The sequence below is a fragment of the Leptodactylus fuscus genome, chromosome 5, assembly GCF_031893055.1.
Source record: "Leptodactylus fuscus isolate aLepFus1 chromosome 5, aLepFus1.hap2, whole genome shotgun sequence".
Classification (NCBI taxonomy): Eukaryota; Metazoa; Chordata; class Amphibia; order Anura; family Leptodactylidae; genus Leptodactylus; species Leptodactylus fuscus.
In genome coordinates this window covers 34,927,278-34,954,176 of record NC_134269.1, presented here as the reverse complement: position 1 = coordinate 34,954,176, position 26,899 = coordinate 34,927,278, and the positions used below count along the sequence as shown (strand labels likewise).

At 44.4% G+C, this 26,899-nt stretch overlaps 3 protein-coding genes across 3 annotated transcripts in view; 2 read left to right on the top strand and 1 right to left on the bottom strand.

The window, feature by feature from the left end:
- LOXL2 (lysyl oxidase like 2) overlaps positions 1 to 1,115 on the top strand; it is a 43,945-nt gene extending 42,830 nt beyond the window's left edge. The window contains exon 14 of the mRNA XM_075272806.1: positions 9 to 1,115. Within this exon, the coding sequence (XP_075128907.1) occupies positions 9 to 88 (80 nt within the window). The 3' untranslated portion in view covers positions 89 to 1,115. The remainder of the gene's footprint in view (positions 1 to 8) is intronic.
- Positions 1 to 26,899, top strand: part of LOC142202649 (caspase-7-like) — a 436,926-nt gene that overhangs the window by 107,588 nt on the left and 302,439 nt on the right. The window lies entirely within an intron of this gene.
- Positions 1,116 to 26,767, bottom strand: R3HCC1 (R3H domain and coiled-coil containing 1). Its single transcript, XM_075275796.1, has 9 exons — positions 26,664 to 26,767; positions 26,271 to 26,402; positions 23,040 to 23,168; positions 21,718 to 21,855; positions 19,480 to 20,572; positions 18,800 to 18,972; positions 15,653 to 15,723; positions 14,094 to 14,186; positions 1,116 to 1,786 (listed from the first exon to the last, which is right to left on the bottom strand). Exons 1-9 carry the CDS (start codon positions 26,765 to 26,767, stop codon positions 1,671 to 1,673), a joined length of 2,049 nt encoding a protein of 682 aa, XP_075131897.1. The 3' UTR covers positions 1,116 to 1,670.

Sequence of the window (26,899 nt, the reverse complement as noted above, 5' to 3'; positions counted from 1 at the left end):
TCTTTTAGGTGGATCTTACAGCACGGAGACAGAAGAGAAGTTCGAGCAATATAGCGGCCTCATAAACAATCAGTTGTCTGCCCGGTAGGGATGACAAGGAAATGTAGTCATCTCTTCTAGACTCAGAGAAGAGCCGCATCGCCTCAAGTGTTCCAGACAGGCCTTGGGGATGGTCTAGAGCCTGTGGCAAGTGCACCAGCAAACTACGCGGCATGCGGCAAATTCTTCCGGCTAATCTTACATTCCCTGGTATTTTCCATCAGAGCACACCCAGAACCATCACCGATGTGAGCGGACTTGTTCTGACGTCATTCCACCCTATCCAATCCCCTATAAGATGTATACATGTCACAGTCCTAGGAGTTCCAGGCCAGTATACTGGACACAGAGAGACATGACAGGAATACCACAGACTTACCATCTGCTGGATTTCACTGCTTTGCTGCCAGGCCAGCAAGGTCTCTGCACTGCATTATGGTACTAGTCAATGACTACCATCCATGACAGCTTCGTGGCTAGAGGTTGTAGATGAGATATGGATGGTCAGGGACTGCATTATTAGACCTTACTATTCCTGATCCCTCTCTGTACTGGGACCATTGCGTCCATACTTCATGGGCACCCACTTGGTACTTCTGGTGCTATAAACTCTTCTACCAATGGGTCCATCAGCACTTTGCTGTTTTACAGATTATGGCTCCTACAACGTCAGATCTGCTCCTACGTCCTGCAGATCTATACTGGCACTACAGCTACTACCATTGTCCACTCAGCATAAAATATATATATATCCTTTCTGTGTATGTCTAGGAATAAATTATAACTTATTATTTACACTTGCTTTTGATCACTTTATACCCCACCAGTATGCATGACTCACTGAACTGCACGAATCGGGCTTCCATGTTGTTTTCCCCGTCCGTCCGGAGGGCACTGTCATGATGGGGGAAATAAACCTGGCTGTGAATGCAAGTGTATTGTTTCCTACAGATGGCTATGGGGGAGGACAAAAAAAAAACAAAAAAAAAAACAACAACCCAAAACTGGTAACACAGCAACCTTTGAGATCAGGTTACTGTCACATGTTGTCAGTCATCAAATAATATGGCGTGACATGGCTCTGCATTGCAACTGGATTTATTCAACATATAAAACAAGTCAACTTTGAGGTATTGCTGAGTTAAGGCATCTGGAATGGAAGACTAGAGCCCCCTCCTCTGCTTGTGACACAGAGATTTATGGGATAATGGCCTCATGCATCTAACCGAATACACACGCTTTGTATTTAACATCTGGTTGGTCCAAATAAAGAAAGATTCTGCCCCCCTGGCTATAGAGCAGAAGCGTGGCAGTGTAGTGGGCAGACCCCTTGAGCACCCATGCCATTCTGGGTGGTATCCGTAAAAAACAAACTAAGTGGGCAAACCAAACTATGTGTGTGAAAGGGGAACCTTAGCACCAAAGTCTGCGCTCTGCTACAGACCTCACCCATATGCAAAACTAAATTCTTTGTACAGATGGAGGCAGTTTGCCACGTATGGCTCAGCTACACTCCCCTGTCTGCAGAGATAGAAGAGTCTTCACCCACCGCAACCTGACCTAGAGGTGTCCGCGGCACATGTGGCGAGCACATGCAGGTCCTCAGGAGTAATACGCTGCTGTGTTTGGGCTCACTCCTCCAAAGATTGCGCCGGCTTCTCTATTGGCAGTGCCAGTGCTTGACTCACGAGTCTCTTTGCCACGGTCGGATCTGTTCGTGGTCTCTCCTTATGACATTGCGAGAATGCTGCAAGAGAGAAGCATTGTGGTTATAGATAAAAGCAATGCATTAATAAAGGCAGTATAAAGATAGCACACACTATACAGAGGGTTTTATGTCCTCTAATATATACCGCAGCAACTATTCTGGCGTCTAGTCCAGGAGCAGTTAGTTTTGGTACCAACATCCCCGCACGGTCAGAGGGACCAGCCTCACAGCTCAGCAACAGTACAAGTCTATAGAATATATCATGAAGAGGCGAGTTTCATCTTCCAGCAATTACGCCGAGCTCTGAGGCCGGGCTCTCCGACAGTGCAAGGATATCTGTGGCAAAATGAACTGTACCTATATCTCTGCAGCAAAAAGTGCACGGCCAGCTTTGCTATGGTACATAACACTCCATGAGAGGGCCTCTACTAGGTTTGTGCATATACGGATCACACAGAGCACTCCATTTCAGTCCCCATCATTGACACCACTAGTCTATCTCCTTCCTTCACCCTGTTCTGTCTCATACCACCACTGACTATATAAAAGGTTATCCCAAGTAACCCTCCGTCTATACGCATGTGAGACAAGACACACAGGAGAAGACTTTATGCTAGCCTGATAAAGCTTACCATACACATAAGACGTCTGTCTGGCTGACAGTCTTGCTCGAGTCTCCAATGGAAGAAGTGGACTTTCAGAGGAGTAAGGCCAAACCCACCCATTTTGTTCGACCATCTAATTTGTACGGCAAGGTGTCCAACTCGCCCCAGATAGTAGATGTCGGGAATTTTGGATTTTGTCAGGTCTGATCCTTTTGTTTGCCATGAGGAAGGGACACTCAGTGTCCCGAAACGCGTAGCGGTTGCATTTATGCACTCGTACCAACTACTGATGGTTGCCATGTGAACTTTTTTAATGGATTTCGAATAAAAGTTATATTTTATACATTGTCCGGTTCGTACTGGAGTTCCTTCCTTGGAGTTTCTGAATAGTTTCAGCTGGTTCTGCGCACACCGGTTAGACTATGATTATGTCTGCATGAAGGCTGAGCTGAAAAACCTTTTTTCCTTTTACTTGATCCTTCTGTTTGCCAATAGTGTAGCGGCAGCTTATTCCTGTCTCCCTATTGAGAACACATGCATTCCCGGTCCAACAAATGTGTATGTGGGGGGGGAGAGCAGCTGTTTGTTTTCTAAGACACCAGAACTCATCTTACAATGTTCTACATTTAGCACTAGCACTCCATAGTTTAGTAAGTGACTGGTGAGAGCTGACAACCATATACCATACCCTGACCTGGACAAGGACATGGGATGTGTGTGGTAAATGCCATAAAGGTGCAATGGTCTGGTACATACAGACACAGACATCACAAAGGTAGTCTAATAAAAAGGCTATTGAAGAGCATTACTAGTACCGCCACCTCCAAGTAAGTGCGGTCACAATATCCTTATCAGATGCTAGATCTCACTATTAAAGTGACATTCATTAAAGGGTACCTGAGTTTTTCATGACTGTATACATGGTGTCCAAGCAGCAGAAAAACTGATAATCACATTATGGCTGCAGCACATTTTACAATGTGGGCATGTACAAAAGGGAGCAGTCTACCCTCCCCATCTGCTACAGATACAGTTCTGCCATTTAACCAGGAGTAACTGTACAATACCTGAGAAAAACCCAAGTGGCAATAATACAGGAGATCCAGGAACATTGGACTGTAAACACAAAGGTAAGATCTAGCTAAAAATATAGAAATAAAATCAATGAGCACAGTCAGTAAAGCTGCTTGCTTTCTCTGATTTCCCATTCGTACCCACAAAAAAAAAAACAAAAAAAAAACAGCCTGAAATAGATATAGGTACATAGAAGACTTTTCTTACTCTGTGCAAAGGACTGAAGATTCTCCAAATCTCACAGTTTACAGTGTAACAGTATGAAGACATGCAAGTGCAGACTGTGAGGAGAATCAAACCCTCCCTTCTCCATTCAATGTGTGAAGAGGGAAAAAGAACCTCCACTCACTGTGAAAAAGCCTTACTTATCTATGGACGTGCTTCCCTGGTAACAAAAGGAGTGAACTGCAAATTAGCTACAGGAGAGACCCCTAGTGGCAGGAACTTTAGAGAGAAAATAGACATTTTTAAAAGTACATTCCATTTTAGTACAGATTTGGTATGCATCATATACCAGTGGTAGACACAGAGATAGATAGATAGATAGATAGATAGATAGATAGATAGATAGATAGATATCTCTCGCTCTCTATCTCAGCAGCACTAGGTTTATGTGTAGTATAGCGGTACTAAGTAAGTGTGCAGTATATATTCTCCCTTCAATCATCTGCTGTAATATTCAATGGTATATAATCTGCTATTGAACCCACCTCTGCTTGCTGTCTGAATTCTCCCTTCAGTCATCTGCTGTAATATTCAATGGTACATAATCCTGTATTTCACCTCTGTATTTCACCTCTGCATGATTACTGAACTATATCCTAGCATTTCATCCAGGCTGTATATTTTTAGCACTTCCATGTCTTCTTACGCTAGGTTCACACCTGCGTTCTGGTTTCCGTTCTGTGCTTTCCGTCTTCTGCATGCCAGAAGACGGAAAGCACAGACCGGGTCCGGCCGTGAGCGGCGGTAAGCGTTTTATGCTCTCCGCCGCGAAACCAGATATTTTTTTTATCCGGACACAGAGTACTGCATGTCCGACTGTGTCCGGATTATAAAACCCGGTTTCGCGGCGGAGAGCGCAAAACGCTCACCGCCACTCACGGCCGGACATCTCTCTCACCCATTCAAATGAATGGGTGAGAGAGACTCCTGCAGGTTTCCGTCTCCTGCCTCTGTTTTAGGCAGGAAACGGAAACCTGAAGTACAGAGTGCCGGGCCGCAGATGTGAACGAGCCCTTATCTGCACTAGTGTCAGTCTTTTGATCCTCAATGATTTTATTGCTGTTTCTGGCCAAGTGTTTACTTGGATCCACACTGCCAGTCTCCTCATGTGTCACAGTTTGTAGATTAATTAGTTAACGACTTAAATTAGTGCTAGTCTGAAGCTGTGCTTCCCTATATAAGTAGATATAGCTTATGGGACAGCATTTCATGCAGGGGCATCTCATCTGCAGCATGCACCTTAACCAAATTGCATCTTAACCGAAGTGCAGATTTACCAAAGTGCACTTATACATGGCACTTAAACAGGGCACAAAACAGGCCAACCATAGCCGAACACCAGGTAAATTTCAACCTAAAACAACAAGTTTTACCACATGGTATCCTGTAGCTGCACTGTCTCTTACTATCTTAGCCATTGTCTTCCTGCAGATCTCTCCTCCACCTCTACCACCAGTATACACCATCAATGTCAGTCCCTCTTTTCTTCCTTGTCCCATGTACAGCTCTCACACACTTTTCTCACTCTGTAATCACCCCTTTACTTCTTTTAGCAGTGACAACAAACAGAAGCGCCCACATAAATCCCTGAACCACCTTCTGTCTCTGTCCATTCTGCTCCTCCTAGCTGCTGGGGACATCTCTCCTAACCCCGGCCCTCCTTCCTTCACTAACTCTTCTCCCTGCACACATAGAAGGCCTACAAACCTCATCAATATTTACCGTGTTCCTTCCCCTCATCTCTCCCCTGTCTCTTTTAGCTGCTCTCTCTGGAACGCCCGCTCAGTGTGTAACAAACTAGAATACATTAATGACTTATTCCTTAGCAAATCCCTTGGCCTGCTCGCCCTTACTGAGACTTGGATCCAGCAGTCAGATACGGCCTCCCCTGCTGCTCTGTCTCATGGTGGCCTACAATTCTCACATACCTCTAGGCCTGATAATAGGCAGGGTGGTGGGGTAGGATTACTGCCGTCACCGCAGTGCATTTTTCAGTCCATTCCCCCGGTCCCCTCACTCACATTCTCCTCATTTGAAGTCCATGCTATCAGACTTTTCCGCCCACTCTCCTTACGTGTAGCCGTGATCTACCGTCCACCTGGCTCACACTACCAATTTTTGGACCACTTTGCTTCTTGGCTTCCCCACTTCTTATCCAGTGAAATTCCTACCCTTATTATGGGTGACTAATATCCCTATTGCCCCCCCCCCCTCACTCCTCGGCTGCCTCACAGTTTCTCTCATTAACAACTTCTCTTGGTCTCTCACAATGTTCTTCTTCCGCCACACATATAGATGGTAACACGATTGATCTTGTCTTCCATCGACTCCTCACAGTCTCTAAATTTACTAACTCTTCTCTGCCGCTCTCTGACCACAACCTTCTATCTCTCACCATCAGTGCTCTCTCCCCTTCACAAGACGCCCCTACCCATCACACATATAGGAACTTGCATGCTATTGACACCCAGCACCTCTCAGATACTCTACAGTCCTCCCTGTCCCCCATCTCTTCAATCTCCTGTCCCAATCTGGCCACCATTCACTATAATGAAACCCTCAAAAATGCATTGGATGAGGTTGCTCCCCCCTTCACTCGTAAAGTCCCACATAGGAGGCAGCAACCCTGGCACACGCCACAGACACGATTTCTCCAGCGATGCTCTAGGTGTGCCGAACGTCTCTGGAGAAAATCACGCTCACCTGCAGATTTCCTCCACTTCAAGTTTATGCTTAAAACATATAGCTCTGCCCTTTACCTCGCCAAACAAGACTATTTCACCGCCCTCATCTCTTCTCTCTCCAGCAACCCTAAAAGGCTTTTTGAAATCTTTCACTCCTTACTCACACCCAAGGTACAGACGCCATTCACAGACCTTAGTGCTGATGACCTGGCCATGTATTTCCATGATAAAATTGATAAGATCCATCAGGAAATTACTGCCCAAGCCCCAGGTGGCATTGACTCCCACACCTACAATAGTACTGATCCCCTCACCAGCCGCACCTCAGACTGTCCATTCTCATCTTTTGAACCTGTTACAGAAGAGGAAGTCTCCCAGCTACTTTCTTCATCTCGCCCCACAACCTGCAGTAGTGACCCCTTCCCCTCACACCTTCTCCAATCTCTGTCGCCTGCTGTCACTACTTACCTTACTAAAATATTTAACCTCTCTCTCTCTCTCTCTCTTCTGGAATCTTCCCATCCTCCTTCAAGCATGCTGTTATAACCCCGCTACTGAAAAAAACCCTCCCTGGACCCATCCTGTGCTGCTAACTATCGACCCGTGTCTAACCTCCCCTTCATCTCTAAACTTTTGGAACGCCTGGTTTATTCTCGGTTAATCCGTTATCTCTCTGCTAACTCTCTGCTTGACCCCTTACAATCTGGTTTCCGCGCTCTGCACTCTACTGAAACAGCTCTCACAAAAGTTTCTAATGATCTACTAAAGGCTAAATCCAATGGTGACTTCTCTCTTCTTATTCTTCTGGACCTCTCTGCAGCTTTTGACCATCAACTTCTCACTATGCTCCGCTCAGTTGGCCTCAATGACACTGCACTCCCCTAGTTCTCTTATCTCTCAGACCGCACTTTCAGTGTATCATTCGCAGGCTCTGTTTCCTCCCCTCTTTCCCTTGCTGTTGGGGTTCCTCAGGGCTCGGTCCTCGGCCCCCTGCTCTTTTCTCTCTACACAGCCCCCATTGGACAAACCATCGCCAGATTTGGCTTCAGGTACCATCTTTATGCTGATGACACCCAATTATACACATCTTCCCGTGACATCACCCCTGCACTAATACAGAACACCAGCGACTGTCTCTCTGCTGTCTCAAATATCATGTCTTCGCTCTATCTGAAACTAAATCTCTCTAAGACTGAACTACTACTGTTTCCACCATCTAACAGATCTGTCCCTGATATATCCATTGCAGTCTCAGGCCTTACTATAACTCCTAGGCAGCATGCCCGCTGCCTCGGGGTCATATTTGACGCTGACCTTTCCTTCACTCCCCACATTGAATCACTCGCACGTTCATGTCACCTCCACCTCAAAAACATCTCCAGAATACGCCCTTTCCTTACCAGAGATACACTAAAGACACTTACTGTCTCTCTGATTCATTCTCGCCTTGACTACTGTAACTCCTTACTAATCGGTCTTCCCCTCACTAAACTCTCCCCTCTACAATCTATTCTGAATGCAGCGGCCAGGCTCATCTATCAGGCTAGACGCTACAGCGATGCCTCTGGTCTGTGCCAGTCACTACATTGGCTGCCTATTCATTATAGAATAAAATATAAAGTTATCCCCCTCATCCACAAGGCTCTTCATAATGCCGCACCTCCCTACATTTCTTCCCTCATCTCTGTCTACCGCCCAACCCGTGCTCTCCGCTCACTCAATGACCTAACACTTACATCCTCTATTATCAGAACCTCCCACGCTAGTATACAAGACTTCTCCCGAGCTGCACCACTTCTCTGGAATGCTCTATCCCGGACAATCAGATTAACTCCCAATTTCTACAGTTTCAAACGCAAACTAAAGACACATCTTTTCAGACAAGCCTATCCCAATTCCTAATGCTAACCCTTCCATTCTTGATGCCTTTTCAGCCTAACATAGTTGTCCAAGCTCTATCCACATGTTAAAGGACACGACTAGTGACGGCTCACAAAGTTTTGTTTGTGTAATGACTGTAACCTCTATTACAAAATTGTCTGACCTCTGTATAAGCAATGCCGCCCCTGCTACCTCTTGTGTCACCCCCTCTACCTCATAGATTGTAAGCTCTTTTGAGCAGGGCCCTCAGTCCAATTGTGTGAAATGACGTTCTTTATTATGTATGTCTGTATCTGAACCCTATAAATTGTACAGCGCTGCGGAATATGTTGGCACTATATAAATAAAATGTATTATTATATATAACTTTTTATGTTGGAAAAGAACCTGCTGTGTTTGTGTACATGGGGAGAGGGAACCACAATAAAGATCTGCCCCAGATGAAGAACAACCAGGCTACAAGCTCTGCTATATTTACACCAAAGTGTGTATGTGTAGTAAAAAATTTGCTGACATGGACATGTGTTGACCATATTATTGAAGCAGAATTCTCAATAACAAGACACGATACAAGTTTAGTGGTAACTTTAAACTAGTCTGGAGCGGATGTGTGGGTGCATGCCAGGGATCACATATACACACACTAGCTGGTACCCACGACTTCGTCTGCGGTGATTGTAGAAGTGGGTATATACAGGCGCGGGTAAGGTTTTCGTACTGTGTATAAGGTATGGGATATAAAATGTAACTGTGTATCTTGTTGTTGCTGTAATTCTGAGAGCACATGAGACTTTTGTGATGAATGTAATTTGTATTTCAGCCGCTATACGGTGTTGGTATAAACTGTACATCGTGTCTTTTGGACAGAGGTATATGAAGTGAATATACTTGTATATACGACATTGTATGATTTGTTATTTTCCGCCAGTACATGTAAGTTTTGGGCACAGGATACTCTTGAGCGTGTCCAGCTGTCACCAAATAAGAGGAAGATGAGACTCCACGGACTGTTATATTTATCCCAAAACACCCGCCCCACCCCACCTCCCCATATAGCAGTCACCAACGAAGAGGAAGATGAGACTCCATGGACTGTTATACCCCAAACCACCCACACCACCCCCACCACTCACCCACCCGAGTCCAACTCCCCCCCCCCCCCCACTCTACTAGCTTTGGCAATGCCAAATATCTATTCGGACGTGCCAATAAAGCTTTTTTTATTTGATTTGAGCAAGCCACATAAAGTCTGTCCCTGTGCATGACAGTTCAGTAACTCCATGCGCCTCTTATTAATAGCAATTAACCCCATCATGTCCCTCACATTAACCCTTGTGTAAGAGTTACTGATATGTGAGAGACTTGGAGGTAATAGTTAAGTATCTTCATTATTGAGGTTTTTTTTTTTTTTTTTTTTTTATTAGTCCCTCCATATGTCTCACATATTAGTAACCCTTATATGGGGCCCACAGGGGTTAATATGAGGGACATGATGGAGTTATTCCTATTAATGTGAGGCACATGGAGTTACTAACACTAAACTAATAACCCCAAATGCCTGACATTAATGAGAACAGTAATCCTATGTACCTGTGTGTTTTTCAGTGTCACTTTGCTAGCAGCTTCCTCTCCTCCTCGGGGAATCTTTGCAGGATGCAGACCACTATAGCAGGCACAGACCTGAGCAATTAAGCTCCACCCCCTGGGTTTCCTGCACCCCTCTCAAAGGGGAGTGTCCTTATGCTTGAGCTCTAGCAGAGCACTTAAGGGACTTCATTTAACTCTTGCAGGTCCTGTGCTGCTGGTGTGCCAGTGAAATATGGCAGGAGTGCCACTCTTGGCATGTATGCCAGGGGTTGCTGACCTCTGCTGTAGGGGGTAATATGAATTTTGTGGCTTGCTATGGTCCAAAGTGTGTGAGATTGCAGAAATAGTGATGTGAGTTATGGGTTTTGTGGGGGTCCTGGGAAAAACGTATGTGCGCTATTGTGACGAAAAGTAGCCTATTGCGCAATCGAGTGTAGTAACTATGTTTGTGGAAAATTTCAGCCAAATCGGTGGAGCGGGTTTTGCGTGATTGAGGAACAAACATCCGAACATGCAAACATCCAAACATACAAACCCACAAACATCAAACTCTCAAACTTTCACCTTTATAATATTAATAGGATAAAAGACTGCTGCAAACAGCAAGAAAATAGTAAAACTGCTGTTGTTGTGCCTGATCTAGTCTCAGCATTAACACTACATATAAGGTTCTGTATGTGGCTGCCCTCGTCTGTAGGTAATCGGCCAAGGGTTGAGTATAAGAGCTAGGACTTAGGGTTGATTGACATCTGCTTTTGTATTCCGTCCGGGGAGAGTCCGCATGGAGACCACCCGAACGGAATACAAACGCAATTGCAAGTGGTGTGCTGTAAAAGTACACGGATCCCATAGACTATAATGGGGACCTTGTGCTTGCCGTGCACGAATCATGCGGGTGGAGTGCGGCAAGTATATGGAACCCACTATAGTCTATGGGGTCCGTGTACTTTTACAGCACACCACTTGCAATTGCGTTTGTATTTCATTTGGGTGAGGGGGGGGGGGGGGTTCTCCATGTGGACTCTCCTGGACGGAATACAAAAGCAGATGTGTACAGGGCATAAGTCAGAAGCAGTGAGGATCTCAGCATGGCCGGCTGGAATTAGTCTAGCCAGGAAGGATTTACTGACTCTATACAGGACATTATCACTAAGTCTAATTGCACTTTACTTACCCTTTAATGATGCAGAGTTGTTTGGGTGTTAAGGCTTGGTGACATTTTCATATTTTCCATCTGCGCCTTTCCAGGCTACCACGGCAAACCCTCAGACAGCACCTGCACCATACTATTACAGCACCAAGTATTAACTATACACTCAGTGCAACGCAACAATACAGCCCAGATTGGGAAGGGGTTGAGGCAGAATTTTTAGGCCACAAGCCTTCAGTGATTTTTGTTGTTGTTTCGCAAAAAGATAAGGAACTGGATAAAACACATTGTGATTTATCGTTTAATATACCGTCTATAGCAGAGCTACTACTGTGTATGCCGGTATTACATGTGGTCACAGGACCATATGCTCCTCATGTTAATATCCTGATACTAAATATGTGGTTTTCTCCCCTCTCCCTTGCGCATACAATATCAGATCAAGTGCCTTATATCTTCACAGCTCCCTGGTTTTCCTCCCTCACTCTCAGTCTCTAGAGGGATTAAGTTTCACAGGCTGGGCAGCAGTGATGAGTCCTTGAACAACAGCATGGCTGAGCAGACAGGGAATAATTACAACTCTGTCCTATACATTGTAATAGTAAGACATGCAGAAAGATGCAAATAATTATAAGAGTAATAATGGGAACTCTAGCCCTTCACCTTGTTAATCCCACCTATAGCAAACCCTAGCAGCAACAAAACAAAGGTGCTGTACAGAGCTGAGCAAGACAATAAAATGTAACTACCTCAGCACTATAGTGAGCACTCGCTCACCGTCATACCTTTATTCATGTAGCAGCCCAAAATGAGGGAAGCAGTGCCTAGCAAACAAACAAGTGTCCAGGAGGAGCACTGGATTGAATTACAATAGTAGAGGCCATTTTTACCCAGATTTTGCTCCAAGGTAATGTCAAGGCAATCTTTCATAAACCTTTTGTAACCAAGTTCCAGTATTAGTGGTTGTATAAATGTACAAACATACGGTGGGATATACCTAGCAGGAGTAAGATATTAAGTACAAAGCATCCTGCACCACATGATACAAGTCACAGAGGAGGTACTATTTCAGGCATCTGCACAACATTTCCATGTGGTGCCATTTACTGTAACGTTTTCCTGCACACATTGTACAGTAGATAAAGCATATGGCCAAAACCTAAGTAACAACATATGTGAGTAGAACACTGATGCCTAAACCGTGTCCTTGCAGTGAATTATTTCTATAGAGCATCAATTAGAGGGGATGAAGAATGACACCGCTCCGCACCGTCCGTCTCTTCTGGTTACATGCTGTATAATACAATGACCCAGCATGGAGTCCAGGAACCAAAATGTGCCTCTATATGCCATAAACAATTACTATGATAACTCCCAAAATCCCCCATTCCGATTACAAGGGTAATAGAGCTGAGGCCCTATCGTATGTAAAAGCCGCTCATTTTTGTTGCAGATTTTGCGGCTTTTTTTAGCTAATTTTTTTTTTTAAAAAAGCGAGTTCTCAGCCTAATGCTAAAGCCCCACATTGGGAGGTTGTAGAAAGGGAAGTAACCACTCAGGACAGAAATCTTAGACCTGTGGATGCATCGAGTTTCTCAAACACTGCAATATTTGGTGCAAATTACAGCAATGCAAACTTAATCAAACCTGACCCCATAAAGGTCTTCTCAGGGATCATCAGTTTTATTGCAGGCAGCAGGGAAGGGTTAAAACATAAATAGCCACTAATACTTGCATCCACCGTTCCGGCTGACAGTCATCTCCGTTGCTCTGTTTGCGTACAGAGTGCCTGCAGCAGAGGTGATGCAGGGGAGGATACAGGTACGCGTCTGTGCATATTTTTTTTTAACCCGACCTTAATGCCTACATTATGTTTTATGATGTGGGACAATCTTTCTAACTCTTTAGGCTGCACAAGAGGAAGTTTAAAAAGGAGACATTGGCATTTTATTAGATAAATTCCTAAAATATATAAAAAAGGTTTGTATGCTCTATGCAGTCTAGGCAAATGATCCAGCTACTGGGTTAGAAGATTTTAGGCATTACCACAATCCCCTGGCCCTTCACCCCTTGCATGGTCACTGGTCATTGATTTTAGTAACAAATAAAAAATGGCTGCTCTGATGGTATGAGGCAGTATTGGTGCTATGTATCAGCCCTACCACCCTGCACTACAAGTACTCTCCATTGCTCAGTGTCACTGGAAGGGCTTAGTATTGCCCACCCAATATGTATATATGCACCAGGGATAGAGATCATCTCTATGGGTGACAAATAGGGACCTGCCAGGGCTCTGGTCATTTGCGTAAAGTGTTCTTATTACTTCTATTTAGCAATGTTCATACCCATTATCTAGAACACCAACTGTACAAGATACAGTAGGTATTAGTTATAGAGGGCAGTTCACACTGTGCTGCAGCTGTAATACATATAACAGACTAGCCTCTTCCCTTCGACTTCATTTGCAGGTTGTTGGCGTCGATGATCTGCTTATATTTAGCAAATTGTTGCAGTCGATGGTTCGCCTGCTCTGGCGTTTTGGCAGCTCTAAAGCTGTCCTGCCGTTGAACTCATTCCTCGTGCTGTGCCCGTGATTGTTCCGGCATCTCAGCAGCTCGCTGGGACGCCATATAATGGAGCATGTTGTTGGCATCGATGATCCCCCTCGCTCCGATTGAGGAGAACTCTAGCTACCTTCATAGCTCTCGTTGTTTTACAATTTTGCAATAAATTTGATTTTCTTTTTCCCGGCATGTTAATAGTAGCAAACCGCCAATTTGTATTAAAGAGGTTTTCCCATCCAGTGTGTCAGCACTGCCTGGAGCGGATCAGATAATATGCCAATGGACTGAGGGTTAGCTGAGTGTTTACATTTAAAGATAACGGGCCTGGCTTTACCAGAACCTGAGATAAGCTGCTGTAAGAGCAGTGTAATATAGTATGTGAACATAAATTCATAACAGTCGTGAAGCCATGTAATTTACCGGGATAAAAAGTAGCCTGTGTGTTAATCCAGGTTACAATCTATCTATCTATGTGCCAAATGTAATTCAAATCCGTTCAGCCGTTTTGGCGTGATTGAGGAACAAACATCCAAACTTTCACATGTATAATAGTAGGAAGGATGGTGGAGTTCTCACCTTTTTCAAACACCTGGCACTTGGACTGGCGGCAGCCTTGAGACAAAGGACGAAACTTCATTGCTGGATGATTCTGGACAGAAGCAGAATAAGCTGCAACAGAAGGCAAGCGTCACATTTGGATATCACATATGGGTAGCACATGTAATCATCAAATATTTCTCACATATTAAGGTGCTGCCTAGCTTAGGCCTTAAAGGGAATGTACAATTTGTTTATTTATATTTTTAAACCAGATAGTATAATAATATGTTACTTATTCTAAACTTTATTTTGTGCCTGAAGTTTTTACTTAACAGCTAAACAATAGTCATCCAAATTCGAGGACATTTCGGATGTCCTGATATATGACCTGCCACCCGTGCCATGCACCTGGTGTCTACATGATATACCCGCATGTGGGCAGTTTTCTCTGTCCTATGATTTAAGTTCAAGGGCCGAAATAGAAAGGGTTCATTAAGTCTAATAGTAAAGAAGACAAACCACAAAGAAATACAACACTTAGATGCTGGACCATCTGTTCATACATATCAAAGCCATATATAAAACGTTATTCCAAGGGGGTGCCCACTCCCAGCAGCAATGTGCAGGCTCAGCTGCTTTACCCCCCACTCAATATAAGGCAGTGTTTTCACATTCAGATGTTACATCTCCTTTTTGGCATCAAAACTTGAAGAAAAAAAAAAAAAAAAAAAAAGAGATCCTAAGGCCAAATGTACATGTCCATGTTTTGGCTAGGAAGTACGTTCTGTCTGGTGGCTTACCATTTCATAGATCTTAGTGAGCTCAGTTCATTCAAGCTGTAGCCCAAACACAGACGTGAATTTGTCCTCAGAGAAAATACAGGTGTAGAAACTTCCCAAGTTGGAAAATGGCATCTCAGAATTGCTGAATAAACCACTTTATTCAGCGTCCAAAAATGAGTTGCAAAAACGTCCCTCATAGATTGTAAGCCCTCGCGGGCAGCGCCCTCTACCCCACTGTGCCAGTCGGTCACTGTTTGTTGTATATCTACCTGTATATTTTCTGTACTGTATGTAACCTCCAAATGTAAAGCACCATGGAATTAATGGTGCTATATAAATAAACAATAATAATAATACATTCACAACAGTGCTAAATCCTCACTGTTCCCTTGTGCACCATTTGCTTGGTTTTATTTTACTTGCTGCCCCTTGTATCAGTTATTTACATGCAGGAAATCTGTGGACAAACTACATTTCCCATGATTCCTCTGCCTGCTCTGACTCTGTGTGGTCCCTCCATTCTCCAATGAATTTACAGGTAATAAATTACTTCCTCATCTTAGATCACATGCTGCTGTGATTTTTTTTCATTTGCTGGTAGCACTGCAAACAGGGAGGGGTCGCGAGCTTGCAAAGGAAAATATACAAAGTGTATGATCACATACAATGGCTGACCATTGGAGTCAATCAGAACAGAATTCCTCTAACATGATACATAATATCTATAAAATTTCCAGGTAGTGTGGCTCCAGGCTATACGGTGCTCTCTCTAGGCATGCTGCATTCCTTAGTGCTAATGTAACAATAACTCACCATCCTCAGGGCTGGAAAATATTCCCAGGGCATGAGCTTCATCAACCCACTCCAGGCGGAAGCCTCTGTCTCTGCAATGCAAAAAAAAAAATAAAATAAAAATTATATAATCACTGGCTTCATTCCATGTAGCTCCTCATACAAACGATTGATGATAGGAAAAACTTGTGCAATACAATTCCTAGAGATGGCCTGCCTGCTATTAAATTTCCTGCCATAAAAATCCATTATATGGTTTCATAATACTAGACATCTGGAACCTACAACCTTGATGTGAAAGTAGAAACCAGCTACAGCTTTCAAATATTAGACAGCCCATGACTGCTGGCACTGCCCTGCTATTCCAGGAGGTAACACGTCCCACAAACATGTCAGACATGTTCTGATTATCTTCATGGAAGATTGAGCCAGCTAGTAGCGTTGCAGAGCATTTTCAGCTAATGCAACAGATGGACTACACGCACCAGTGCACAACGCTGCAAGGCGGTGCTGAGTTAGGGCGTGTTCACATGCAGAAGGTTTTGTTGTAGTTCCTATCATCTGTTTGTACAGCAGCACATTGAATTTTGCAAGCTCCAGTAAGAGATGAATGAAATAGATTCTCAGTCGCAAAAATTTGTGAAGGTGCCCTATGGACAAGTTCACACAGCGGAAAGGGAAGAAAAATTTGAAGCAGACTTCTGCCTCAAATTTCTCTCCATTTTCTGGTCCTCCAGCGTTCTCTTGCTGAGTGTCTTGCGTCGCGGCTTCTCATAGAGGATGTAAGTGTTAGGTCATTGAGTGAACAGAGAGCATGGGCTGGGCGGTAGACGGAGATAAGGGAGGAAATGTAGGGAGGTGTGGCATTATGGAGAGCCTTGTGGATGAGGTGATAACTTTATATTTTATTCTATAATGAATAGGCAGCCAATGTAGCGACTGGCACAGACCAGAGGCATCGCTGTAGCGTCTAGCCTGATAGATGAGCCTGGCCGCTGCATTCAGAATAGATTGTAGAGGGGAGAGTTTAGTGAGGGGAAGACCGATTAGTAAGGAGTTACAGTAGTCAAGGCGAGAATGAATCAGAGAGACAATAAGTGTCTTTAGTGTATCTCTGGTAAGGAAAGGGCGTATTCTGGAGATGTTTTTGAGGTGGAGGTGACATGAACGTGCGAGTGATTCAATGTGGGGAGTGAAGGAAAGGTCTGAGTCCAACATGACCCCGAGGCAGCGGGCATGCTGCCTAGGAGTTATAGTAAGGCCTGAGACTGCAATGGATATATCAGGGACAGATCTATTAGATGGTGGAAACAGTAGTAGTTCAGGCTTAGAGAGATTTAGTTTCAGATAGAGCGAGGACATGATATTTGAGACAGCAGAATGACAGTCATTAGTGTTCTGTATGAGTGCCGGGGTGATGTCACGGGAAGATGTGTATAATTGGGTGTCATCAGCATAAAGATAGTAACTGAAGCCAAATCTGGCGATGGTTTGTCCAATGGGGGCTGTGTAGAGAGAAAAGAGCAGGGGGCCTAGGACCGAGCCCTGAGGAACCCCAACAGCAAGGGAAAGAGAGGAGGAAACAGAGCCCGCGAATGATACACTGAAAGTGCGGTCTGAGAGATAAGAGGAGAACCAGGAGAGCGCAGTGTCATTGAGGCCAACTGAGCGGAGCATAGTGAGGAGGAGATGATGGTCAACAGTGTCAAAAGCTGCAGAGAGGTCCAGAAGAATAAGAAGAGAGAAGTTGCCATTAGATTTAGCCATTAGGAGATCACTGGAGACTTTTGTGAGAGCAGTTTCATTAGAGTGCAGAGCGCGGAAGCCAGATTGTAAGGGGTCAGGCAGAGAGATCGCGGATTAGACGAGAATAGACCACGCGTTCCAAGATTTTAGAGATGAAGGGGAGGTTAGAGACGGGTCGATAGTTAGCAGCACAAGTCGGGTCCAGGGAGGGTTTTTTCAATAGCGGGGTTATAACAGCATGGAGGATGGGAAGATTCCAGAAGAGAGAGAGAGAGGTTAAATATTTTAGTAAGGTAAGTAGTGACAGCAGGTGACAGAGATTGGAGAAGGTGTGAGGGGAAGGGGTCACTACTGCAGGTTGTAGGGCGAGATGAAGAAAGTAGCTGGGAGACTTCCTCTTCTGTAACAGGTTCAAAAGATGAGAATGGACAGTCTGAAGTGCGGTTGGTGAGGGGGATCAGTACTATGGTAGGTGATGGGATCAACGCCCCTTGGGGCTTGGGCAGTTATTTCCTGACAGATCTTATCAATTTTATCATGAAAATAGCCAGGTCATCGGCACTAAGGTCTGTGAATGGTGTCTGCACCTTGGGTGTGAGTAAGGAGTGAAAAGTTTTCAATGGTAGGCAGAGATCTCAGCTGATGAAAAAGTGTGCGTCCTGTTTGATCTGGCCACGAATTCCAGAGTCCAGAGCTCAAGACCCCCCGCTGGTCAGATCCATTTATCTGGGCCTATTCAGTAGTGGCAAACATTGGGGCACTCTGCTGCAGGGAGCCAAATGGGCACAAAATGAAGAGGAATCAGAGGTGGAATCTGGTTCCACCAAAAATTCCTTTTCATTCTCCTGTGTGTGAACAAGGCCTTGCTCATGTTTTGCATTTTTAGCAGCTTCCCCACTGCAGGCACTGGCTCAGTTTGCAGTTGGGTAGAGGCCATGGAAAACACACAAAGTAGAGAAGAATCTGCTCATCTGAGTTTGTCCATTTACTCAGAAAATACAGCAGGATCTCACCAGACAGAGAGGAAGCTTTGCCATTAAACCAATATCTGTAAGCTAACACGAGGAATACATAGTAACGTGTGCTAGGCATTACTGCATGCAGTGCTTCAGTATTAGAGTGTAAACCCATCCTAAGGGTAAGATCATACTACCGTTGTTAATGTCCATTGATCTCATCCATTATAGGATAAATGCAACAAACATGAAGAAGAAAGCTTCCATGAGGTTTCCATTAGACATGGGGATCAGTCTGCATCAATCACTCCATTGCTATTAAAGTATGTTGCTCTCATCCCGTGACGGACATTAATAACACTAGTGTGAACCTAACCTTATAGCTTGTTACAGTGCCTGCTCTTTAAACATGGCGTTAGAATAGTATTACTATAAAGAAGAAACATGACCCGATCAACAATACTACCTATAGTCCTTAAAGGGCTCCATGAGATCCTCAGTACTGAGACCGGGTGAGAAACCATAAACTTCAATGATGTGACCAAACTTCCCACGATCCACTTGAACTTCAGAAAACTCGGAAAAATCTTCGTGAAGCGGCTGTATGTAGACATCCTTTTCAGAAACGTGAGTAATAACCTAATGGAAGCAAATATCAAACAGTAGCAGTGAGCAGACATACAGCGGCAGCACCTTGGGTATACAAATATCCCCCTGAAGTACTTCATAGTCACCACCGGATGGCACTATCTAACCAAGACTGTCACATTATTCTCAACTTGCTAGATGCATGCATCAATAGGATACACTATCATTTCATGACCCCTGGAAATGACCTCTAGGACCCTCATGATCCAGAGAATGAAAGTTATGGTTTAGACCTGCATCTCCTCCATAGTTTTCCCTGCCCATTACAACTCATTTGACCCCCCCCAATGCAAAACAAAATGATCACAGTTATGGGTGCGCTTTAGCTAACGTGATTTTGGCATCGTTCATACTTTTACAACGCCAAGTATAGAGGAGTATACGAGGAGCGTACACCGCCCTTCTGTACAAGGCAATGTTCTGCTCCCTATATTTTTCAACCTCCACACTTGTTTCATACAGTTTACCAGGACCCAATGTTCAGTGTTCACCATTCACCTCTGCTAGGAGTTGCTCCATTAACTTCTGTTTCTCTTCATCACTCTGTACAATCTGCTTGAGCTTGGCTCTTTGGTCAGGGATCTTTGCAGTTGGTTGCTCTTCTACAGCTTGATCCTTGTCGGATTCCACATTACTCATGGATAGTTGAGGTTCAACCTCCGCCTTGTCGACTGCCGCCACTCTACACTGTGCCTCCTCCATACTAGTGTCATTTTCCTCCTGAATTGCAACCTTCACCCCCGTCTCCTCCTGTACCTCCACCTTTGTCTCCCCCTGAATCTCCACCTTCGTCTCCCCCTGAATCTCCACCTTCGTCTCCTTCTGCCCTTGAGCCTCCACCATCATACCTGCTTGCTCTCTAGACTCCGCTGGCATCCCTACTTTTTCCTGGGCCTCAGCTTGTTCGCCTTTTTCCTCATGAGCCTCTGTATATTCCTGATCTACCACTTTCAGACCATGTAGATCCTTAGCCAATGTACCTGCCTCAGCTTCCCCCACCACCGCGTCTGATCTCTCAGCTACTCTCTTCTCGGATACCACTTGGTCATCTACTGATTTATCTGACAACCCCTGTTTCTCATTCACACCATCTTGTGTCATATCCAAGTCACTTCCATCTTCAGCTTCTACCTGTCCAGGTCTTTCTATGTTTTCATCCCATTTTTGGCATGCAGCTAAGTTATCACTACTACTCCCCATTTTTCCTGTCGTCTTCCCCTGTGTATGACTCCCCTCCTCATACTGAACCTCTTGTTTCCCTGATATTTCCTTCTTGTAAAGGCTCATCTCTGTCTCTGACACTTCTTGTCTTGGTAGAACGTCTCCATTACCATTGTAAGTATACTGCTCATCCCCTAGCGACCACACATTGTCCTTAGCAGGACTTCTCCAATGTTCCTCACTGCTTCTGGTCCATTGCTTTCCTCTGGATTGATAAAATTCTCTGTCTGGTCTCCTGTCCCTGCGCTGATTCCAGTTTTGTCTTCCTCTGCCAGGCTCCCATTTTTTGTTGTGAGAGCATGTACTCCAAAAACGTCCACGATTTCTATCGTAAGAACTCTTTTTGGCTTCTTCCTCCTCAACAGGTAGCCTGCAATAACAGAACAAAAAAAAAAAAACACCAAAGATTATCTACAAGGTGCCATACTAGTTTATATCACAGTATACAGATATGCCCTCACCAATATCCCTACAGCACAAAAGATACCTCCAACACAATCACAATTATAAGACAGGAACGGACCATTGTTTTCCCAAATTTCTTTTGGAAACTTTTTAGTGAAGTTCAGTAACAAACGTATTATCCCACAGTGTAAACCTATTCCCCGTCCACTAGATAGGGGTTCAGTGTCTGATCCATGGGAGCCCGGACGGTGTAACCCCAACCAATTATGAAAAAGGGAGTCAACACGCGCCCCTTGTAAATAAATCTATGATGTGCATGCTCAGGTCCTGGATACCAGACAGTACTCTTAGGTTACATCCAGCGGGCGCACCGTCACAGAAGGGACTGACCACACGCCCCATTATGTCCAGTAATAACTACTTTATATAGCACCAACATATTCCGCAGCACTTTACAAATCAGAGTAACAGGAATCTTATCACAGCAGGTTATTGTCTGCTTGGAGGATTTTACCTTTTATTTGAAGACAGTCACTGCTCTATTCACTACTATGGGACTTCTAAAGAGCCATCCCACAAGTCCCTCAGAAGTAAATGAAGCAATGGCCGAGCATGCCCATCACTGCTCTAATGATATGTACCTGTATACCCTCATTCTGGTGACTGCTGATCACTTACCAGCTATCTTTGTATCTTTTAACCCCATCCCACTATTATATCATGGTGAGTGAGTATCTAACGCGTAGCGATGTATCAATATGACACTTCGAAGGCAAAGATGCGAATACGAGACTATAGGGAGACAACCTTTTACAGTTTCTCTCTTTCCTGAACTGGGTTACATTAGAAAGTACGGGTCATTTCTAAATCCGTGAATGATACTCTAATATAACAAGAGTATTCAGTGGCCTAGACAATTCCTATCACCTCAAAACCTAAGGAAGAGTTTATAGTAGACTGTACAAATGAGGTAAATTGGAGCAGGGAAGCAATATGGAATTTCATATATACTATGCATGATGGCACATACTATACAAAGTCTTAGAATGACATTCCTGTAAAGTCCAAAAAGTTCTGAAGCTGCTGCTGCAAACGTTCCTCTTCTCTCACCTGATAGCGGCATGACAGATGACAGTACGGCGCTGCCAGCCCTCACCGACTGAAAAGCTACTTAATGCTTCATAAGACTCTGTGATCTTATGGATCAGATACCGGAAGCGGCTGGAGACCGGTGGGAGCAACAGGACTCTGCACAGCAACAAACAAAGGAAAGACATGTCACTTCATACATTAGGGATGAGAACATGGAATATTATCCTAAGAAATGCTGCACAGAAAAATCACATTCCAAGTGCGTTATAACTAGTATTTTTTTTTTTTTGTTTCTGTCACAGTTACAACTGCAGTGCTGATAACATGTGAAAGCCAAGGCTCTCAGCTTTCATAGGGCACCAGACACTACTGTAGGTGGTATAAAACCAGAGATATAGAAATGAAGCCTCCCCCTTCCCCCATATCTGTACATACTGGCAATACACAGTGCACATAGGAAAGATCGCCCTAATAATTCTTAGTTGGAGCATTGCTGGGGAGAACTTTAGAACTTGCTTCTACTTAAAGGAATGAAAATAGGTTAATAAAGTATATTACAAAAATGTTCACCTGACAAAAGCAGAAAAAAAGTGAAATGGCACTTTCACTGTAAAAATCACCTATCCTCACTTGTATCACTAACTATAAGGCTCCACAATGCCAATATCAGTATTCGACCACGTAAATGCTCTTTTGACTGAATGAGCAATTCCCACAGACCACAAAATCTATTTTTGTGAGGGCTGTGAAAGTCACATGAGGAGCCCAAAGTACATAATGTAGGAATCTGAAGTGCAATAGGATTGTAGAGGTGTGACAATAAGGTATCCATTGCCATATAGTGTAGGTTTACCACAGTGTATAGCAGTGCAAAATCTAGAGGTTTATAGAAGGGATTACTGTCCCGTTTCCTTTAAAGAATGAAAGCAAGAATAAGAAAAACAAGGGTAGGGGAGAAGAAATGCCTCTTATATTTACCAGATCACATTAAGATTAGAGATGAGCGAGTACTATTCGAAACTGCCGTTTCGAATAGCATGCTCCCATAGGAATGAATGGGCGCAACCGGCGCGCAGGGGGTTAAGCGGCCAGACACCGGCACAGGCTGTGTCCATTCATTCCTATGGGAGCGTGCTATTTGAAACGGCAGTTTCGAATAGTACTCGCTCATTTGTAATTAAGATGGTTAAAGAGTATCCTTATGCTCCTTAGAGCTTGTAATACCAAAAAGTTTTCACTAGGGGGAGATCAAACCCTGCACTAAGAAGTTGTGCAGTAGCAGAAGAGAATCCTGAGGGTCCCATCAGTCAGGATATGTTATACCTATATAATATACTCACGCCTTCTGTGTTCCCTGTTGTAAGAAGTGTTCTAGTTCTGCACATATAACCGTGTAGAAGTCATGTTCTTCTCCAGAAAGGTACGTCCCGTCTATGCACGGCGGATCCAGCGCGACAGAGGACAAAAATCACTAAAGGACACAAATCTGAGGAAACACAGAAATGTAGAATATTAATCAGATAAGTAGAATCTATAATAAGGGGCGGATTCTAATAAGTAGCAAAAGTGATGTAGGACATGGTGAGAGATTGAATATGTCTTGTCTGCCAGTTTTCTGGTCACAAGGCATGAAAAAGTTAGATTTTCATGTATAAAATTTGCAACTTTTCAGTTTTGCAACACCCCTGTCACTTTATTGAGGGGGTTTAAAATCATCCCTGAAATCTATGCCAGTTACACTGCACCTAATGTATAAGGTGTACCTCCACCAATGCAGTGGGTATAAAGACTGGCATTGAAAACTATGGCATGCAATGCCCCATAGTGCTTGTCCATTAACCTGCTGGGGAAGGGAGTCCATCCTGAAGGTTCATATTCTGTATTGTCATGTAGCAAACATTTACACAAAAAACCTACAAAACCTCCCCCAGAAAAGATATGGTTAAAGCTTTGTATAAATGGAAAAGTGTATATATCGCATAGGAGATGATCTCCTAATACAGGACATTGCTGGGACCCTCCCCTAAACACCCACTCTGTCCATATAAGTCTAGCTCGCTATGGTATATTTCTTGTAGGAATTCCAAAATGAAAGAGTAAGGGCTAGTTCACACGTGAACAAAGGGGCGGATTTTGACAGTGGATTTCGCTTCAAAATCCTCCCCTTTACAATGGTGGTCTATGTAGACCACCGGGCTTTTTTTTTCCACTAGCGGCGGGCTGCCGCTAGTGGAGAAAAGAAAGGACATGCCCTTTCTTCAGGCGGAAGCCGCACGGGCTCAGCCGTGCGGCTTCCTCCCCCGGCAGCTCCCTCCTATGTCGGCTCATTCATTTGAGCCAACAGCAGAGGGGAAAACCGTGACCGCGATGGTCGCAGCAGGCGGGTTTTGACAAGAGAGAGATGCGGCTCACCGCATCTCTCTCTGTGTCAAAACCAGCGCGGGCAGTTCACGTGTGAACTGACCCTAAGAGGTAGAAAAGGTTTTCTCTTTTGTATTTGTTAGAAGAGTCTGTCCTGAGTCTGTAAAGCTGCTGACATTGCTAGGTAGGAGAGTTACTTATACATAGCCATGTGGGGAGTTGTAGTATCAACATTACCTTCAAAGAGACTTCAATCCACCACTGTGAGTGTCCCAAAAGTGGTCCCTGGCGGTGAAGTGCTCTCTACAGTAACCTCCTGAACCCCTTTCATCTGACGGCTGAAGCCTTCAAGAGTGCTGGAGCGCAATGTAGAGAGCACTCGAGGGAACACATTGGGGACACTAGAGAAAGGGCCGGATCTAAACTTCTCTGCAAAAGTAAGGGCGAAGGCTACACTGTAAAACTGATCAGCAACCCACAAAAAAAACATGTCAGTATAGGGACCGCAAACACAGATGCATAAAATGACTGGCTCAGATCTACTACACCACATATGCGGACAAATATAGGACATGCGGTCTACGGTCCCCTTCTGCAGCCGGGACACACATTTGTTAAAGTTGTGGACGTGTGTATGGGATAATATGATGCTCGTGTGCACGGGGCCCAATTCAGATGGATAGTCACACCCACAACAGGATATGTGGCCATAATACAGATATATATGGCTGACTGAATGAGCTCTAATGCTGACACTACAACCATCCACATGACTATGTATAAACACACCTCAATGGCTCTCAGCTAAAGCGGTCAGCAGCTGACAGACTACCCTTAAAGGGTGGCCAACACGGTGGCTCAGTCCTAGGTTCGAATCCTGCCAGGAACAACATTTGCAAGGAGTTTGTATGTTCTCCCCATGTTTGCATGGATTTCCTCCCATTCAGCAAAGACGTACTGATAGGAGAAAAAAATAAAATGTATATTGTGATACCTAAATGGGGCTCACTATCTACAAAAAAAAACAAAAAAAAAAAAACAAACCACACTTAAAAGGTATCCTATCATTAAAACAAATTTTAATTCTGCCTACCACGTAGGAAAGCTATTCTTCTCCTACCTTTAGATGTCTTCTCCGGGCCACCGTTCAGTGTATATAATCCAGTTTTCGGCAGTATGCAAATGAGTTTTATGGGTCCCCAGTGCTCAAACAGAACTGTGGGCATCCCCAATGCTGCGAGAGAACTCTCCAGCGCTGCCTCCATCTTCTTCAGGAACGGATCTTCTTCGCGTCTTCTTCCGGAGGTGGCTTCAAACTTCTAGGCCTCAGACCTAGAGCAAAGACAACTGTGCATGCCTGCCACAAGAAAATGGCCGCTTACACAGTAGTGTAAGCGGCCATTTTCTTGTGGCCAGCAGGCATGCACAGTCAGCTTTGCCCTAGGCCTAGAAGTTTGAAGCCACCGCCTGAAGAAGATGGAGGCAGCGCTGGAGAGTTCTCTCGCAGCACTGGGGACACCCCCAGTGCTGTGAGAGAACTCATTTGCATACCGACAAAATCCGGATTATATACCAAATGGTGGCCTGAAGAAGACATCTAAAGGTAGGAGAAGAATAGCCTTTCTTAAGGCTACTCCAACATGGTAGGCAGAAAAAAAAAAAAAAAGTTTTAATGCTAGGATCCCTTTAAAGGGATTTACCATACACGACCCCCATTCCCCAGGTAGAAAACTGACTGGAGACAAGGCAGTGAAATCAATGGGGCAGATATATTATGGATTTATGTTTTTTTTCTGGGATACAAGAGATGAAAATTTGTATTCTCTTGCGCAAGTCTGTGCTTTGCACAAAACATTTGAGTTTACCATTTTGTCCTGCTATTAGCACCACCCAAAAAGGTAGTGGGGTAATGGGCACGGTATAGGTACCAGCCCCTTCAGATGACTGTGCCAAGTAATATTTTAGTATAGGCCCCTCACTTATGAGGCAGTGTGCACCTTGCTATATATGAGGCACCAGATAGGAGGACTGGTGGTTAATAACCCAGTCTTTAAAATCACCTCGGTCTAGCCCTGTAGCCATTTTGGGCCACATTCACAGATCTCTCTGTAGACTCATGCCTATATTTATGAGGAACCTGTGACATTGGATCAGCCAGAGGTGTACAGTCGTAAAGAAGTACAACCAAGTCTCGGTCATGGTCACCTCACCTTGCAGGACAAGGGTCAGCAAAGCTCCTTAGGTGGGTCTTACACGCAGAAGATTTTACAGCAAAGTTCCTGCAACTAAAAGTTTCATTTACAGAAATCCATGTGCTGGCCTCAAAAAAAACCTTAAGCTTTCTGCGCAGGAACAAGCGTACAAGTCAAACCTATCTCAATGGGGAGGGGGTGATCACCAAACTGATGATTACAGATCAGGTCCAATCCTGCTACGACCCCACCCCCCTATTGAAGTGAAAAGGGTGCAAATTAGACTCATCAGTCATCCAGGTGCTTTCCATTAAGCCATCAGCCCAACCTCGGAATGCAAACTCGGTCGTCGCTTTATATTTCTGCAACAAGACCTGCCACGTGTGAACACACCCCAAATCTTGGGCTCACACACGGTCTATGATATTACAGTTCATTCCTGTTCGCGTCAATGAAGCAGAGTAACTCCTGACAGAAACCGCAGTTCGATGCTGCTCCTGGAAGAAAGCGGCCATGTTTTTCTAACCCTTAAGGGAAATTGCTGTAGTACTGCATACAAAATCTACAAACACAACTTCAATGGCAGAGAGAATGCCACAAATACATGAGGGAGGGACATGCATAACAAGAGTGTAAGGCCCAGGGTC

Excerpts from the sequence above, each read along its gene's own strand:
- R3HCC1 (XM_075275796.1), bottom strand. The coding sequence starts at position 26,767 with ATGGCCGCTTTCTTCCAGGAGCAGCATCGAACTGCGGTTTCTGTCAGG. Across the intron at positions 14,187-15,652 it reads ATTTTCCAGCCCTGAGGATG|CTTATTCTGCTTCTGTCCAG; the intron begins GTGAGTTATTGT and ends CTTCTGTTGCAG. Across the intron at positions 1,787-14,093 it reads GTGCCAGGTGTTTGAAAAAG|CATTCTCGCAATGTCATAAG; the intron begins GTGAGAACTCCA and ends TCTCTCTTGCAG.